We start from the raw sequence: 19499 nt of genomic DNA, 5'->3' as shown, positions 1-19499 counted from the left end.
CAACCTTACAGACCTATCTGGGCCACACTCCAGTTCACACTAGCATTCACTCAACCTTACAGACCTATCTGGGTCACACTCCAGTTCACACCAGCATTCACTCAACCTTACAGACATATTTGGGTCACACTCCAGTTCACACTAGCATTCACTCAACCTTACAGACCTATCTGGGTCACACTCCAGTTCACACCAGCATTCACTCAACCTTACAGACATATCTGGGTCACACTCCAGTTCACACCAGCATTCACTCAACCTTACAGACATATTTGGGTCACACTCCAGTTCACACTAGCATTCACTCAACCTTACAGACCTATCTGGGTCACACTCCAGTTCACACTAGCATTCACTCAACCTTACAGACATATCTGGGTCACACTCCAGTTCACACCAGCATTCACTCAACCTTACAGACCTATCTGGGTCACACTCCAGTTCACACTAGCATTCACTCAACCTTACAGACCCATCTGGGTCACACTTCAGTTCACACTAGCATTCACTCAACCTTACAGACCTATCTGGGTCACACTCCAGTTCATACTAGCATTCACTCAACCTTACTTTACAGACATATCTGGGTCACACTCCAGTTCACACCAGCATTCACTCAACCTTACAGACATATCTGGGTCACACTCCAGTTCACACCAGCATTCACTCAACCTTACAGACATATCTGGGTCACACTCCAGTTCACACTAGCATTCACTCAACCTTACAGACCTATCTGGGTCACACTCCAGTTCATACTAGCATTCACTCAACCTTACAGACCTATCTGGGTCACACTCCAGTTCACACTAGCATTCACTCAACCTTACAGACATATCTGGGTCACACTCCAGTTCACACTAGCATTCACTCAACCTTACAGACCTATCTGGGTCACACTCCAGTTCACACTAGCATTCACTCAACCTTACAGACCTATCTGGGTCACAATCCAGTTCACACTAGCATTCACTCAACCTTACAGACCTATCTGGGTCACACTCCAGTTCATACTAGCATTCACTCAACCTTACAGACCTATCTGGGTCACACTCCAGTTAACACTAGCATTCACTCAACCTTACAGACCTATCTGGGTCACACTCCAGTTCACACTAGCATTCACTCAACCTTACAGACCTATCTGGGTCACACTTCAGTTCACACTAGCATTCACTCAACCTTACAGACCTATCTGGGTCACACTCCAGTTCACACCAGCATTCACTCAACCTTACAGACCTATCTGGGCCACACTCCAGTTCACACTAGCATTCACTCAACCTTACAGACCTATCTGGGTCACACTCCAGTTCACACCAGCATTCACTCAACCTTACAGACATATTTGGGTCACACTCCAGTTCACACTAGCATTCACTCAACCTTACAGACCTATCTGGGTCACACTCCAGTTCACACCAGCATTCACTCAACCTTACAGACATATCTGGGTCACACTCCAGTTCACACCAGCATTCACTCAACCTTACAGACATATTTGGGTCACACTCCAGTTCACACTAGCATTCACTCAACCTTACAGACCTATCTGGGTCACACTCCAGTTCACACTAGCATTCACTCAACCTTACAGACATATCTGGGTCACACTCCAGTTCACACCAGCATTCACTCAACCTTACAGACCTATCTGGGTCACACTCCAGTTCACACTAGCATTCACTCAACCTTACAGACCCATCTGGGTCACACTTCAGTTCACACTAGCATTCACTCAACCTTACAGACCTATCTGGGTCACACTCCAGTTCACACCAGCATTCACTCAACCTTACAGACATATTTGGGTCACACTCCAGTTCACACTAGCATTCGCTCAACCTTACAGACATATCTGGGTCACACACCAGTTCACACTAGCATTCACTCAACCTTACAGACCTATCTGGGTCACACTCCAGTTCACACTAGCATTCACTCAACCTTACAGACCTATCTGGGTCACACTCCAGTTCACACTAGCATTCACTCAACCTTACAGACATATCTGGGTCACACTCCAGTTCACACTAGCATTCACTCAACCTTACAGACCTATCTGGGTCACACTCCAGTTCACACTAGCATTCACTCAACCTTACAGACCTATCTGGGTCACACTCCAGTTCACACTAGCATTCACTCAACCTTACAGACATATCTGGGTCACACTCCAGTTCACACTAGCATTCACTCAACCTTACAGACATATCTGGGTCACACTCCAGTTCACACTAGCATTCACTCAACCTTACAGACCTATGTGGGCCACACTCCAGTTCACACTAGCATTCACTCAACCTTACAGACATATCTGGGTCACACTCCAGTTCACACTAGCATTCACTCAACCTTACAGACCTATCTGGGTCACACTCCAGTTCACACTAGCATTCACTCAACCTTACAGACCTATCTGGGTCACACTCCAGTTCACACTAGCATTCACTCAACCTTACAGACCTATCTGGGTCACACTCCAGTTCACACTAGCATTCACTCAACCTTACAGACATATCTGGGTCACACTCCAGTTCACACTAGCATTCACTCAACCTTGCAGACCTATCTGGGTCACACTCCAGTTCACACTAGCATTCACTCAACCTTACAGACATATCTGGGTCACACTCCAGTTCACACTAGCATTCACTCAACCTTACAGACCTATCTGGGTCACACTCCAGTTCACACTAGCATTCACTCAACCTTACAGACCTATCTGGGTCACACTCCAGTTCACACTAGCATTCACTCAACCTTACAGACCTATCTGGGTCACACTCCAGTTCACACTAGCATTCACTCAACCTTACAGACATATCTGGGTCACACTCCAGTTCACACCAGCATTCACTCAACCTTACAGACATATCTGGGTCACACTCCAGTTCACACCAGCATTCACTCAACCTTACAGACCTATCTGGGTCACACTCCAGTTCACACTAGCATTCACTCAACCTTACAGACCTATCTGGGTCACACTCCAGTTCACACCAGCATTCACTCAACCTTACTTTACAGACCTATCTGGGTCACACTCCAGTTCACACCAGCATTCACTCAACCTTACAGACCTATCTTGGTCACACTCCAGTTCACACCAGCATTCACTCAACGTTACAGACATATTTGGGTCACACTCCAGTTCACACTAGCATTCACTCAACCTTACAGACCTATCTGGGTCACACTCCAGTTCACACTAGCATTCACTCAACCTTACAGACCTATCTGGGTCACACTCCAGTTCACACTAGCATTCACTCAACCTTACAGACCTATCTGGGTCACACTCCAGTTCACACCAGCATTCACTCAACCTTACAGACATATTTGGGTCACACTCCAGTTCACACTAGCATTCACTCAACCTTACAGACCTATCTGGGTCACACTCCAGTTCACACCAGCATTCACTCAACCTTACAGACCTATCTGGGTCACACTCCAGTTCACACTAGCATTCACTCAACCTTACAGACATATCTGGGTCACACTCCAGTTCACACTAGCATTCACTCAACCTTACAGACCTATCTGGGTCACACTCCAGTTCACACTAGCATTCACTCAACCTTACAGACATATCTGGGTCACACTCCAGTTCACACTAGCATTCACTCAACCTTACAGACCTATCTGGGTCACACTCCAGTTCACACCAGCATTCACTCAACCTTACAGACCTATCTGGGTCACACTCCAGTTCACACTAGCATGAGTACTTTTGATTGAACACAGCAAGCCTTTAATTTTGTTGCAAATTGCAGTTATTAGAATTACTCTGTGAAGGTGGGTGGGAAAAATTCCTTAAACTGCATATTAGCTCCACATCTTGGATTAGATATCAAAACTTGTATCTGCAGTCTCTGGATTTTGGACCAGATATTGGTGACTTAATCTTCATTCTCAAGATGATCTTTATTACTTAGTTGAACACCACTTATTTGGGCCTTGTATATTATCATGTTGATCAAAGTTTTACATCAGATCTAATATAGAGGGTTTTTATTTGTCCAATGTTTCAGAATTAGACAGTGGTTTCCCACAGGCTGATATGGGCACCGCGAGACCCAAAACAGCGGTCTTCACTGTGCATCAGAGACCCGACGTACAACGAACCGATTCCCCTGTACAGGACAGAGACAGGGAAGTACCAGCTGTATATAAGGGCTTGAACACTTCCAAAAGTGATGCCAGGAATGAAACAAAGCATGGGTCTTCGAGGAGGTCTGGAGAAAGACCATCAAGTAGTGCAAGTAGAAGTAGAGGCATGGCTGGGCCAATTACCAGTAGTCTTGATGTAAGTACACATGGAGAAAGCAGATGGTATTCACCTAGAAACAGTAATTGTATATATATTGTGTTAATGAAGCTGATCATGATTGCAAGTGGTTCTTTCCTTGGAGTTGGCTAAGGAAATGAAAATCATACTTGGCCAAGATTTTAAGCTGGAGTTGACCAAGGTAATCAAAATCATACTTGGCCATTGAACCTTGCTGTTACCACTGCTATGGCATCAAAATAGTAATATATTAAGTATAGGCCAAGGCCAATTAGAATAAGGGTACCGACCACCACCATGGGTTGGGGCAAGTTTGGTGGGAAATGCAGGGACAAAATGAACAAGATTTAGTGCCAGTGAGATTTTTTCTTTGTATCACCCTGATAATAGGTTGTGCCAGTTTAAATCCATACACCCCTATGTTAGACATGACCTTAATCTCCCACACAGGGGGTTTAGATTTCAAATGGAATCACCCATTCAGGTAACCCCATTTGAAATTCACTATCCCTTTGTGATTAAGATTAAGGTCATGTCTTCCATGGGGGTGTATGGTTTTCAACTGGAATAGCACAATGTTTACTTTGATCTATTGATTTGACTTTTCTTGTACCATAAGTGCACTAAACCACTTCATGGTACAAATTGGCCTTTTCGGTAAATCCATAATTTTTTTGCGGTTAGACCTGAGATTTCATCATTTTGCATCATGCAGATGTGCACATCATTAAGCGAACATCGTTGCTGGGCATTTCAAAGCCGTGAAGTGTGCAGTAACAATGTGCGCATTAGTGTGATGACATCTCGGGTCTAACCCAGGCTTTTAGTTTTAAGGTGAGCAAGTGCAACGCCTGCTAACCACAAAGAATTATGGGATTTACCAAAAAGGTCAATTCCCCACAAACCACATGCTGTTTTTGTTTCCTGCAGGACTCTTCAAGAAGGAGACATAAGAAAAGTTCTCGGGAGCCGTTAAATTTAAAAGATTCTATCGATGCAGAACTTGATTCCATGTTGGACAAACCATCGAATATAACAAAGGACCGATCACCAAGCAAACTCAAAGATTTCGGTTTTAATTTAGATGGAAGCAAAACAGAAGAACCACAGCAAAATGGCGTTTTGCCTAAAAACAAAGTGAAAAGTGAATCAAGGATTCTTGATGGTGAGGTGGACTTATTGCATGATGAAATGGTGGAGAGACCAAATTCAAGATCAAAGTCAAGAAGAAGTACAGAAACAGGGTAAGATGTCCAACCAGTGGCATAGCTAGGGGGGAAAGGGAGGGCACATGCCATGAGTGCCATCTTAGGGGGGCACCAAATCAACCAATTCAGCACCTCCGCGATTGATTCTACACCCCCTCCAAGGGGTGAAAGTCAACAATTTTTGTAATCTTCGCATGCATTTCAACATAAATAGTCATTTAAAGGACCATTTTGAGACAGAATATAACCAAATTAGTAGTATTTGTGCAAATTTTTGCTAACTCTGTGCATAATTGTTTCAGTAAGGGGGGTGCCTTTCCCATGGGTGCCACAACTCCAAGCTATGCCACTGTCCACCTGGTAGTATACTTTAATCTACCTGTAGCAGGACTTCCCAACTAGAAGGTTGTAACCCCATTTGGTGTCGCAAGTTCATTATGGGGTTGACAAGACTTAAAAAGAATCTGGATAAGATAGAACATGACTGTGATACAATGGGTTGTGAGCAGTGGCTTACTGGCATTATATCCAAGGGAGGCAAAATTGCACAATCATCCCCAACTGTTGCACAGGTCCTCAGGGGTATAATTCAGGGGAGGGATGAGTGAAAACGTGTGTCATGGACACAAGAATTTTATAGTCAATTGGCAAAGGTTGGATGTGCGCAGTTAGTGCGATGCCCCATGTTGTGAGTGATAATTCAGACTTATGTAGAAGAATAAAGTGTCTTTTGATGATCTTGCACACCAGACACAAAAATGTAAATAAATAAAGGACTTCATGGTGGTCCAGTAAGCAATTTTGTAGTGCAGACTACCAGAATACTGTAAATTTTGGCGCAGTTTTTCAATATACTTTTGTATCTTGATATTTTTGTATCCTCGTATAGAAAATCTTCAAGAAGTAAAAAGGAGCCTAAAACAGCTACTACATTTGGGGATATTGAGATTGGTGATATAGATGATTTAGATGAAGAGTTAGGTGATTTACATCTGGGACCAACGGTAACCAAGGTAACCAAAGCTGTTGATGCAAGACCAATCACCATGAAGCAAGCTATGGTAAGTGATATTGGGCCATTCTGGCTGAAATCCATATACCCTCTATGAAAGATAATGACCTTAATCTCTCCCACACAGGGTGTGTAGATTTCAAATGGTCAATGGAGTCACCCATTCAGGTATAAACCCTATTTGAAATACACACTCCCTGTGTAATAGTCATGTCTTCCATAAGGGGTGTATGGGTGTCAACTGGAATAGTCCATTTTATGATAATTTGTAACAATCTGACATCTAAGACAAAAAACAAACTGTCACAATTTGAAACTGACCAGAGATATATCATACGAATATGGATTTTGATGATATCAAGTTCATCAATTTGAAACACACACCTCTAATGCTGTTTAATTTCCCAGATAATTTAAAAATATACTGTTACCTTCCTCAGTAGATAATTATATTTTTCAAAGTCATTTTCCTGTGTGGTCTAGTATTAGTGTGGAATTTATATGCCTCGGGTTTCTTTTACTCTTAGAATAGTTGTCACTCATGGTTTTTTTTTTTCAATCTTAGCAGGAATTTTTGTTAATGTAGTCTTAAAAACGGTTCTAACATTGTATGTTATAATTTTGTTATTTCCAGGAATTGAAGACCCTTCTATTTGGAAGTCCTTCAGGATGTTTTAATGAAGAATGGACCATGCAGGGATTACCATTCTGTGATTTATCTAAATTAGAATATGGCATTGTTCAACAAAAGGTAATGAGTTTTTGTGGGTGTGTCAAAGGACTAAAAGTTGAAATCACACTGTTTCCTTTAGGATCTATAATCCACCATCCATGGATCTTACTTGAAAGTAACCTAAGGTGGGGTTATACATGTTTAAGTACCATGCACACATACATATGCCCTGTTATTTTTTCTGAAGAGAGTGTGTTGAAAACAGAGTTACGTTTGATACCAAAAGGATTCTCGATTTTGGATTGGATATGGATATGCAGCTGGGATTCTGAAAATATTACCCCAAAAATATGCCACGTTTGAAGAACAAGAGATCCAAAAATATACACATTTTTGATTATGCTTTGCCCAATTTTCATAAATTTTACTAAAAAACAATGAAGAATCTGCACTTTTTTGAAGAAAATTTTGAAAAAAAATCTCTAAACCAATTTTTCTGAAAATTGCAAATTACAGTTATACCAAAAAGCCTGAATATGCACCCCAAATCTGCTGTACCCACCTTTCCACCAACATCTCCCCCCCCCTCCACCTGGGTTTGATAAGTATTGTATTGTGAAGGACCATGCACTCCTCCTGAGGAGATGATTTTAGTGTAGGGAAAGAGAAAAAAACCGAGATCTGATTGTGTTCGCCTGCGACCGCGAGCATGCACAGCCAGCAGTGACAAATGAGTTATGACCCCCGAATCTGTGAGAATCGGAAGTGATCCCTTAATTACCTTTGACCCCGCAAAAATATTACATAGTGCTTAGGATGTCATAAGGAATATTCCTGGTGAATTTCAGCTTAATCGGAACTTATACATGGATTTTTATTTTAAAAAAATTTTTGATTGACCTTTTGACCCCCTTAATGACCTTCGACCTCAATGAAAAAAAAACCTTATATACACCGACAAAATGCATTGTTCCAATTTTAATTAAAAAATTCTACTATGTTTAGTTGTTGAGATAAAAATTCTTAAAGTTATTTAGCTAAAAACAGGAAGCGACCCCTTAATGACCTTTGACCCCCAAAATAAAAATACCATGCATACATCAGGTAACACTGATTCAGGTATGATGATTATATTACTCTGGTCTGTTTACATTTTGAGATAAAAAATGTTTAAAATTTTTTGATAATTTTGGTTTTTGACCGGAAGTAACCCCTTAATGACCTTTGACCCCAAAACTGTAAGCATCCTAAAGACCCTGGCTAGTAGCAATGCATGTGTGCAAATGGCGACTCTCTGCTATGTAATTTGTAAAGACAGTGATTTTTTGAATATTTTTTACAAATTTTTCAGACTTTTACCGGAAGTAACCCCTTAACCCTAACCCGCCTGAATACTACAAAATACTACTTGATATATGATCCTGTGTCACATACTGGGGTACCCAAAAAGGTGGCTTTGTTACATTTTGATGTGCAGCTTGGATTTCAAAACACTGTCTCTTGAGTATTCCTTCACTTAGAAGATTCAATTAGGTCTTAAATTGAGGCTAATTTATTCTAGATTACTCATGTTTTTATCCTGTTTTAAAATATTTTTAAATTATTTTCTTATGGCGTTTGCCATGAAATGTGCCAAGGGTGGCTGAGGATTAGGGGGAGGAGGATTAGGGGGAGGGATTCATATCGTAAATTTGATTTAAAACCCCCATTAAAAATTTGAATCTAGTAAAAAATGTCTAAATGGACTCCCAGACATCTAAACCAAGTAAATAAATACAGAAGTTCATTTAAAAGACCAATACTTGCTCAAAATGATTGTAAATGTGGAAAAAAAAAGAGGTGGGGTTACATCCTCCCTACTTTGTGATTGTTTTTGCCCTCACTCTCTCATTTTTTAACCGATTTCCATAAAAAAGGTGTCAAAATGCTCAGGAGGATGAACCACTTCAAATGAGATGTGTAGGTAAAATGTTTGAACCATTTAATTTTTTTACTATGTAACACAAAGGTACCCCAGGTTGTGACACAGGACCATATGCGCTGTTCGTGCATGCATCCCACGTGGTGTGATGACGCAATCGCCCTAAGTGATATATAGGCAAGACCCGTGGCAAAGTGTCGCCGACCGAGTGCTTGGCATGCGAGGGGTCTCGGGTTCGAATCCCACCCAGAGCAAACAACTTCTTTCCTTCTTTTCTCTCTTTATTCTTTCCTTCTTTCCCTTCCCGTCGCCAAAAAGCCCTTAGGGGGTTAGGGTTAGGTTACCACTATCGAAACTCAGTATAGGCTTCCTTAACCCTAACCCGCCTGAATACTACAAAATACTACTTGATATATGCGCTGTTCGTGCATGCATCCCACGTGGTGTGATGACGCAATCGCCCTAAGTGATATATAGGCACGGTTTCGCCTGCCAGCGAAGCCCAAGACCCGTGGCAAAGTGTCGCCGACCGAGTGCTTGGCATGCGAGGGGTCTCGGGTTCGAATCCCACCCAGAGCAAACAACTTCTTTCCTTCTTTTCTCTCTTTATTCTTTCCTTCTTTCCCCTCCCGTCGCCAAAAAGCCCTTAGGGGTTAGGGTTAATGACCTTTGATTCCAATTTTGTGGTATAACTTTTAGACACTGGCTATAGATGATGCATGTGTGTAAGGTTAAAGACCACTAATAGGCCTGGGCGATACATTGAAATACGATGAGGAACTATTTGTTTTCATGGCATTCAAAAATACTGCATTAAAATCGCTGAAATTGATCAAGTTATATAGCCAAAAAAGTACTTTTTAGAGTTTGATGCTTCAAAATGGTACATTTTCTCTCATTATATGCCATTTTTGATGTAATAGTACCAAAATTCATACGCATACGGCTTCGGTTTTTAGTAAATAGTCGCCCTATCATATTGTAACTTTCAGCTTCGAGGCGCACTGTCATTTTAAGGTGTTTACGGTTCAGTGCGTTAAAACAAGAAAAGTCTCAGGTCAACCTATGTTGAATTTTTGATCATTTGGCATCTAAATCATATAGTTTCACCTGATATTGGTGGCATTGAACTGTGAGAGTTCTGAATATGAGAAAATTCCACCGAAATTAGGCATTTTCCCATTGAAACCCGTGTAATACATAATTAGTGGTATTTAACCTATAGAAACACTGAATTCTATGGATCTGATATTCGTCATGGAGACTTTTCCAGCTATTTTTTGCTTACATTTCTCAATATTTAACTGTATTTGCCCTGGCAAGAAAACGTGCATCTTCTTCGACTATAAGGTATGTTTTTAGAACCCGTTCAGGTAGTAACGGGTTGGGGGGGTGGGGCTTGTGGCATTAGTATTGGGTTTACGGCTGGTTTCTGTGATTTCAGGGCTTCTAAATTCAACAACCTTCGCTTGCCTGCGTATACATGTAGAAAGCTTAATGATGATGAAAAATCAATGTTGATGATCATATAGACATGCCACTTAGTTAATTAGACCCACATGCACATTTTGTTGGTGATTTCCTTGTCCTAAATAACGTACATAGGTCTATACGTGTAAATACAGTATAGGCCTAGGCTAGGCATTTTGCTTAAGCTTTAAGGTGCATGTAAGGCCTATAGTCACGTGTAAAATAAAACCTAGTCTTTGTGTACACGTTGTCTATGAGCCTCTACAGCATCATGTGTGGCCTCACTCTATCCTAACTCAAGCCGGAACCCTAACTTGATCTAAGAACTCTATTTTAAACCCATATCTAATCCTCGGACCTAGCCGCATCTCTATCCCTATACATGAGCCTAGCCCTATAAAAACCCTATTCCTAATGCGAACCTGACCCTAATCAACAATTCTAACACTAAACAGCAAGCCTAAATCGGAACACTAACCCTAAATCAATCTTAATCTGATCTGATCGTGCTAGGGCAGGCTATTTGTGGAATGCCTAGGGTGTGCGCTCTTGAAGCAGCAAAGTCCCTGATTTGTTGTTTTATGGTTTATGGAATGATATGGGGCCGTAGTGGTCAGCGACAACCTGTAAAGTGTGCTGAGGCTTGTGGATCAACGTCTAGGCGTTGTGCCTGTGCGTAGCGCACTATAAATCACTGCGCTTTTTTTATATTTTTTTACAGATACGAATCTCCAGATATAGTCCTAGGTTGAAGCAAAAACAGCGAAACAGTCATCATACAGGGTGTCCGAAAATCATTGATATTTTACTCGTCATGCTGTTTTCCAGAAATTTTCTTGTTAAAACATGTATTGCAAATGTCAATGTTTACATTCATGGCATTTTACCCGAGATTAGAGCACCTTTGTGGTTAAAGACCACTAATAGGCCTGGGCGATACATTGAAATACGATGAGGAACTATTTGTTTTCATGGCATTCAAAAATACTGCATTAAAATCGCTGAAATTGATCAAGTTATATAGCCAAAAAAGTACTTTTTAGAGTTTGATGCTTCAAAATGGTACATTTTCTCTCATTATATGCCATTTTTGATGTAATAGTACCAAAATTCATACGCACGGCTTCGGTTTTTAGTAAATAGTCGCCCTATCATATTGTAACTTTCAGCTTCGAGGGCGCACTGTCATTTTAAGGTGTTTACGGTTCAGTGCGTTAAAACAAGAAAAGTCTCAGGTCAACCTATGTTGAATTTTTGATCATTTGGCATCTAAATCATATAGTTTCACCTGATATTGGTGGCATTGAACTGTGAGAGTTCTGAATATGAGAAAATTCCACCCGAAATTAGGCATTTTCCCATTGAAACCCGTGTAATACATAATTAGTGGTATTTAACCGTAAGTGACGTCACGGTGCTATGTAATATGTGGGAGGAGTAGCATTTTTAGTGAAAATCCAAGTTTTGGCCATTGACCGGAAGTGGATGACATTTGACCGGAAGTTGATCATGTGACATCTGTGGCACCACCAAACGGTTCTACTGACCAAATATGGTCAACATGCCTGAAAGCATGTGGCTACGATGGCTGATTATGATGTTGACAGAAGAAAGAAGAAGAAGGAAAGAAAGAAGAAGAAAGAAGAAAGAAGAACGCGGAAAAAACAATGCACGGCGCCGATGGCGGCTGTGCAAATACACACATCAAAATGACAACAAGAATACACTATGTCCACATTTACATTTTACTGTACATATTACTCCAAAGACAATGATTACATGTGTGTGTGCTTCTGTAAACACCCATCAGTTAGGGACACATACAAACTTGCCCTGTAACAGACAACACACAGCATAACAATCCATTAGAAACAGCATGATCCGCAGTTGGAGGTGTTGGGGGAGTACGCGCCACAAAAGCTGAAACGTATGACTGCAGTAAGGCTAATAAAGCTCAAAGTTTGAATTTCTGTCTTTGAGGGTGTGTGTTTACATGTAGAAGTGTAGGGGTGTACATGTACATAGCCTATAAAATGTTGTCATAGAGCAGCCCACACCATATTGCTAAGAAATTGAAATGCTCCACCTGGTATAACCTTACTAAAAAATTCATTGGTCTGTTTTATTTTTTCCTCCATTATATACAGGGTGGTCCATGCGGTGTATTAGCTTCAATACAAGCCTGTATGCTGCAACAGTTACTGTTCATGGACAGCCGAGTACCTACTATAGGTAGTTTACAACCGCTGCCCAAGCAGAGAACACAATGTTTAGCTAAAGCTATAAGTCATGTCTTATGGAGGGCTGGTGAGAACAAAGAAGCTATCGTAGCCCTGTAAGTATCACTATGAAATATGTAACCAAATCATTACATGTAGCACTAAACTAGCCAGGTACCAATACTGTTAATGACATGAGTGATCAGGGTTTGGTTTTTGCCTGGTTTAAACCGGCAAAAATGGCAAAAGCTGGCAAAAACTCACATACAGTCACTCAAATATTAAAAAGTAACACAGAAAGCTCATAAACAGTAACACAACACTTTTAATGAATCATTCAATAATTTTTTGTCTCATCAAGTCCTTAAAATGAAAAAGTTTTGAATTTGATTTTTGCCACATTTCTTAATATGTTACTTATAATTACAAAATCTGGCCTTGTTACACTCAGAAAATAATTTTTGTAACTTAATAATTTGTTTTGAGATAAAAAAAAACCTGAACTATAAATCACTTTTAAACAATTAGTTTTTGCCATTTTTGCCGGCAAAAACTGGCAAAAACTGTTTTTGCCAAGCGGTTTTAACCGCGTTTTTTTCCACCTGCTGCAAAAACCTGCGAACCCTGTGAGTGATGATGTAAAGCAGATCTGGACCTTTTTGAAATTTTTTTATAAAATGCAAGAGTGAACAATAATAGCCCATGAGGACACAAGTGACACAAGTCAAGAACTTATATAGGCACCTAGGCACTTGAAAAGAAAAACCACATGGGCCAATCAGTGGTTCACAGCAGCTTAGGAACAACAAGAGTGAAGGGGTACAGTAAAGCATCATGAAATATGATGCTTATATAATGCTCTTGAAGGATGGTGATGTCAGATGTGTCTCTGACTACCCCATCTGGTAGGCTATTCCATACATGAACTGCAGTGTGGATGAAGGTCCTGCTACTAGATATGGTTCTAGAAACTGGTGCAAGGCATGTACAAGCTGGATCTGGTAGCTCGTGTGACTACAAATGGCTTTGGTAGCATTACCTTCAGATCTAGTGGACACAAACTGGTGTGCATTTTGTAGATATATGCACCACAAGTATGTTAACATTAAAAAGGGTCATAGACTTGGACATCCGGTTAATATTGAGAGCAGGTGAACAGGACACAGTGTCGACACCCTATATTATAAATATAAACTTAATACTCCGTTGGTGAGCGACGGGCGAGTGGTATCTGATTGGCTAGCAATCGATCGCTGGATCGCTCAGTGGTGAACTACAAACTCAAAATGGAGCGATGTATTCAGTTCGATTGAATCGATATTCTATTATTGACGCAGATAAAGAAAGTGGCAGAGTGTGTATTGTATGACTTGTGATTTAATTTTCTAATACATGTGTTCCTTTATAGAATTGGAATTCTCAAACAGTTGAATATATCACAATTTTTATTTTCAAGATCAAAATCGTTACATATAAATGCAGTAAAATATATCCACAGCAAAATACCGGTCCCCCTCTAATTAGTGTATTTAATTCCCAGTTAGTGTATTAAAAATAAATCCTGGGATTTACCTGACAACAAATCAAATTTTCTTGTAATAGAAATATCATATGGGATACTGATCATGCGCAAATCGTAAAAACATAGAATAGAAACTGTGTGGCAGGCTCTGTGGAATCTCATATCGTGTGTAAAATGGTATGCTTAGCCTGAGTCTCGAACAAAATCGCCATGCGTAGCTGTTGAAAAACGAGAGGATTCATCATACTATCACAGCAATTTTTGACACAAAGATATAGGGATGATGACGCTGTGCAGGATTACTTTGCAATTTGAAACTTTGCAGGATGTGGCAACATTGAAAATTTATTTTATTTTTTCATTATTTTACAGACCATCGTCTAAAGTGCAATATACAGTTGGTGGCAAAGTTAAAAGGGATGGCCTTTCAGAAACAGTAAGTTACTAAGTATTTGTGGTTTTTGGCAGAGGGACAAGAAAGAAGTATAAAGGAAGAAAGAAACAAGATGAAGATGAAAAATTGTTTGCTTCTGTCTGGTTTTGAACCAGGGATACCTCCTCGGGTGCTGCCTACAAGACCATGTTAGCAAGTTACTAGTGCTGACTGGCCCAGCCATCATTTTCATGTGCATGTGCATGGATAATTGTGCAATTGCATCACATGGGACGCTTACGCTTGCAGTCTCTTCATGCTATGGTTAGATCAAAAATTCTTAATTGATTTTCATCAATTTGTATCAACTGAAATGAAATGTAATAATGTACATGGTCTGCAAGATCTAAGTGCAAGGAATTTTGTATGCCAAAAGATTCTCATATGATCTTCCAATTGTTATTTTTCAGTTAAATAATGCCATGATGTTGAAAATGCTTCTTGTTAAATTTTCTGATCAATATATTATTTTCACCATTGCAGTTGGTCTTGAATCATTTCAAGAGCAAAGAAGATTTACAGGACTTTGTGACAGCCAATATTGGTGTATTTGAGGATGCCTCAAGGAGTGGATGCATCTTATTTCTCTATTGTGCCATCTTGTCAAGAACAATAGACAGGTAAGCTTAAGAGAGCCCCAATGAGGTGAAAAGGGTGTATCTTACATTTCCTGCATCTACATAGTACTTCCTTTTGCCATAGGTTTCATTGACCTTCAAATGGTAAAAGGATGTAACTTGTGAAGACAACGAGAGGAAGATACTTGCTGTTAGCCTAAAACATCATGCAGGGCCTAGATTTCTACGAGAATCACAGAATCGATTCTCGTAATGATTCTTGTAAGATTTGGTTGCGAGAATCAACTTCTCTCATTGTATCATACAGTAAGTGCAGTGACTATGATGGATTTTGAACCAAGATGAAATCTAGGCCCAGCATCATGGCTGTACTTGTTCCTTCCTCACTGTAGAGCCATGAAGGCGATAGCATTTACATACAGGACAAAATACTGGAAAATGTGGTCACGCAACAACCGAGGACGTTTTAGGTGAACTGACTATATTCAAAAGATAAGGTATATTACTGATAGCGATCGATATGCAAAAGTAATGCATGCTGGGAAGGAAAAGGGTTCAAATTTGCAATCTCGGGTGATGAATTCTTTAGCTTTTGAGCCCTTTTCATTCCCAGCATGCATCATGTTTGCCCATCGATCTCTATCAGCAATATACCTTATCGCAAGTAACTTGAGATCATTGAGATCCTTGTTTTCCTGTCCATGCGAGTTGGTTGATGGATCTAAACTCAACCCATAAAGTATCGAAACGATTATAGATGGTCAGATATATCGGGAACTGAAATATATAGCAAAAACTTATTTAATGTATATAAAGCGCAGCATTCTCCTGCACATTTTGATATCTCTTTTGTTACTCTACGATATCATTTGGTCGAGTTATGGGCGCTTGAGTGGCTTCAAGTCGGATTTTGAAAGTTGCACTTAGCTCCTATTCAAGCCAAATGCGTTGTACTGCGACCAATAAATGACCATTGCTTTTGTCTGCCAAATTCAAATGAAAATGTGTGTCGCGTGTGCATGGATAAATTGATTGCGATGACCATCAATTGTACGTACTCAGTGGTCAACAATGGTAGGCACAAATCAATATGAGGTTAAAGTCAGATTACCTGACAGGGTAGGACAGGGAAAGGTGTCCCGAGTAACCAACGATGGCTGAATTGAGTCAAATGCAAGGCCACATGTTGCAGCCCTAACCAGAGAGTTCTTGGAAACAGAGGGGGTATGGATACTCTCGACTGTCCTGCAAAGAGCCCTGACCTTAATCCACTAGAACACTTGTGGGACACTCTTAAGGGCAGAGTAATGGGAGAGAACATGGACCTTTTCGAACTTCATTATTTCTGAATTGTATGTCCAAAGTATATAAAACTATACATTTTTGGAAAGGAAATGAGTCAAGGAATCCCATGGTGCGTCAGATTTGTTCAAAAATCTCAAGTTTTTGAAAAAATCACAAAAATTCACTTTTTACCCTAATTTTTTGTGACAACTTAGAAAAAAATCCGTTCGAGTAAAAAAAAATTCAGTTAGCTTTTCATGAAGAAGAGACATGAACTTAGGGAAGGTTTTTTTATTTTTTCCAAATTCGTCTCTTTTTTTGTTTTATTGAAAAAAACATGTGAAAAAAGCCATTTTGTCACTCTATTAAGCTAAAAATTGCACATAATGGTGTATATTTTTGTTTAAAACAAATATTTTGAAAAAATGAATAAACCTTCCCTAGACTTTGATGTACTCTAAAGGATAGTGCAAAAGTTTACCCTTTGCTTGCATATTTTTCGAGTTATCTTGTCACAAAAATCGCAAGCAATATTGTCAAAAGTGAACTCTGAGAAATCGACGTTTTAGTAAAAAAATGTCAAAATTATGCATAAAACGTCCTTAAATTTTAAAACGGTAAGACTTTCACACTTGTAAAAGCTGTATCTGGTGCATGGTCTAAATATGCATCTTTTTGCACCAATGAATCTATAATCTCTGCTTTCAGTGCGCCAAAATTCAAAATAATTAAAAAATCTAAGTGGCATTTTGACTGCAAATTTTTGTTTTGTTTACACCACATTGGCTGGCGTTAACAACATACCGAATGCGTCTTGACTGCGTTGGACATACGCGCAGAGTTGCGCCCACGTCACGCTGACGCTGAATCGCATGCAGTAATCACAATATTTTCGCATTCACAAGCGCATTTCTGACTCATTATTTCCCGCCAATTTACTAAGCTGTCTTGAGCCATGTGACTTTTTAGAGTTGAAAAGAGTGAAATAAATCGAGCAAAAATACGAATAAATATTAGCAAGTTGTATTTTATCAGTTTCAAGTGAAAGAATACATCTTAGTGTTGATAAATATCAAAAAATCTTAAATTCGGTCGTGGACGAGTGTGTCTTCCATTACTCTGGCCTTAAGAGGAAAGCTAACAAGGCAGTCAAGCCTGACACCACCTTAGAAGGCCTTCGGCGCATCCTGCTCAGGAAATGGCGAGACATTGACCAAGGAAAGATAAGACATCTTGTTCAGAGCATGCAATGACGAATCCAGGCAGTGATAGACAGTGATGGTGGGCACACCAAGTATTGATGTCAGCAGAAAGAGTTCATGAGATAAGTCAGAGATAAGTAAAGGGTAGCAAGTATTGAAGTTGGAAGTCGAAGGAGTAAAATAAAGTAAAGTTCATGGTTAAGTAAACAGAGCACATGGGTGTCCTTTGTCTTGATTTTGTGTGTGTACACGACAAACGCATTTGGCTTGAATAGGAGCTAAGTGCAACTTTCAAAATCCGACTTGAAGCCACTCAAGCGCCCATAATTCGACCAAATGATATCGTAGAGCAACAAAAGAGGTATCAAAATGCGCAGGAGAAAGCTGCGCTTTATATACATTTGTTTGATTTGATTTGTTCGGATTTTGACAACCCTTGATAACCCAAGAAAGCCTCTATTGAAGCTTATTTCCATTGGGGTCCATTTGAACACCGGGACGGGTTGGGAACAGTCAGGGGTTTACACCCTACTCTTTTCGAAACTGGCTGCGAAATACATGTACAGGTATGGCTCTCTGCACACGGACCGACGGCTTAACGCCCTCCGAAGGACAGAGTACTTTCGTGATTCATTTACCCAATTCTAAATGAACCATGGGAGAGCGGAAGTCTGAATTTAATCTACAGATGTTGCTAATTAATTTCAGACTTTTTTTTTTTTTCCCAAGTCAATATCCCAGCAAATCACCACCGCCGGGAATTGAACCCGCGACACACATACTAATTTGAATTTGGCAGACAAAAGCAATGGTCATTTATTGGTCACAGTACAACGCATTTGGCTTGAATAGGAGCTAAGTGCAACTTTCAAAATCCGACTTGAAGCCACTCAAGCGCCCATAACTCGACCAAATGATATCGTAGAGCAACAAAAGAGATATCAAAATGTGCAGGAGAATGCTGCGCTTTATATACATTAAATAAGTTGTTGCTATATATTTCAGTTCCCGATATATCTGACCATCTATAATCGTTTCGATACTTTATGGGTTGAGTTTATTATCTTACCTGGATATCATATGACAGACATACATGTAATCTGTATCTCTTACATTGCTCTTATAGGGTCATAGAAGACATGGATGAACCAACAAATAAACTAATGGGAGCACATGGCTACTGCACTCAGGTAAGATGATCATTTATGTTTTGATTGATTAATTGTTGTTTCATTGGTTTATCGATCGATTGATTGATGATTATAATAGACTGAATAATTATATGACTTTGGATGTTCAGGAAAATGATCTACACCAGACCTTAAATAACTCCTGTACATTGCAGAACATTTTGCACTATTACATTACACTTCATTAAACACGCTTAGGCGACAAAAAAAAGAAACCCTGTTCTATGTGCGGACGGACCTTTCAAGTCGGGTCGGTCAGTCGGCCTTTTTTTTCTTTTTCTTTTGAAATGACCCCAAAAATCACCAAAATCTGTAAATAATTTGCAATTTGAGAAAATTAAAAAAAAAAATTATTCCTGAAATTTCCCAAATTTGGGTCGGCATTCATTTGTACAGGTAAAATTTTCCCCCCAATTTGTTCAAAATCTGGGTCGGTCGGACCCGTAGAACAGGGTTTTCTTTTTTCATCGCCTATAGTGCCATTTCCAAAGGT

The 19499-nt window shown here is 39.9% G+C and overlaps 1 protein-coding gene across 1 annotated transcript in view; it reads left to right on the top strand.

The window, feature by feature from the left end:
- Nucleotides 1–19499, top strand: part of LOC140150475 (probable ubiquitin carboxyl-terminal hydrolase MINDY-4) — a 41536-nt gene that overhangs the window by 15571 nt on the left and 6466 nt on the right. Inside the window, exons 4-11 of the mRNA XM_072172495.1 lie at nucleotides 4038–4312; nucleotides 5225–5538; nucleotides 6392–6563; nucleotides 7149–7265; nucleotides 12726–12913; nucleotides 14692–14755; nucleotides 15236–15372; nucleotides 18943–19006. Of these exons, the coding sequence (XP_072028596.1) occupies nucleotides 4038–4312; nucleotides 5225–5538; nucleotides 6392–6563; nucleotides 7149–7265; nucleotides 12726–12913; nucleotides 14692–14755; nucleotides 15236–15372; nucleotides 18943–19006 (1331 nt within the window). The remainder of the gene's footprint in view (nucleotides 1–4037; nucleotides 4313–5224; nucleotides 5539–6391; nucleotides 6564–7148; nucleotides 7266–12725; nucleotides 12914–14691; nucleotides 14756–15235; nucleotides 15373–18942; nucleotides 19007–19499) is intronic.

The sequence above is a fragment of the Amphiura filiformis genome, chromosome 4 (assembly GCF_039555335.1).
Source record: "Amphiura filiformis chromosome 4, Afil_fr2py, whole genome shotgun sequence".
Taxonomy (NCBI): Eukaryota; Metazoa; Echinodermata; class Ophiuroidea; order Amphilepidida; family Amphiuridae; genus Amphiura; species Amphiura filiformis.
The sequence above is the reverse complement of the archived record's forward strand: the minus strand, read 5'-3'. Positions and strand labels throughout refer to the sequence as shown.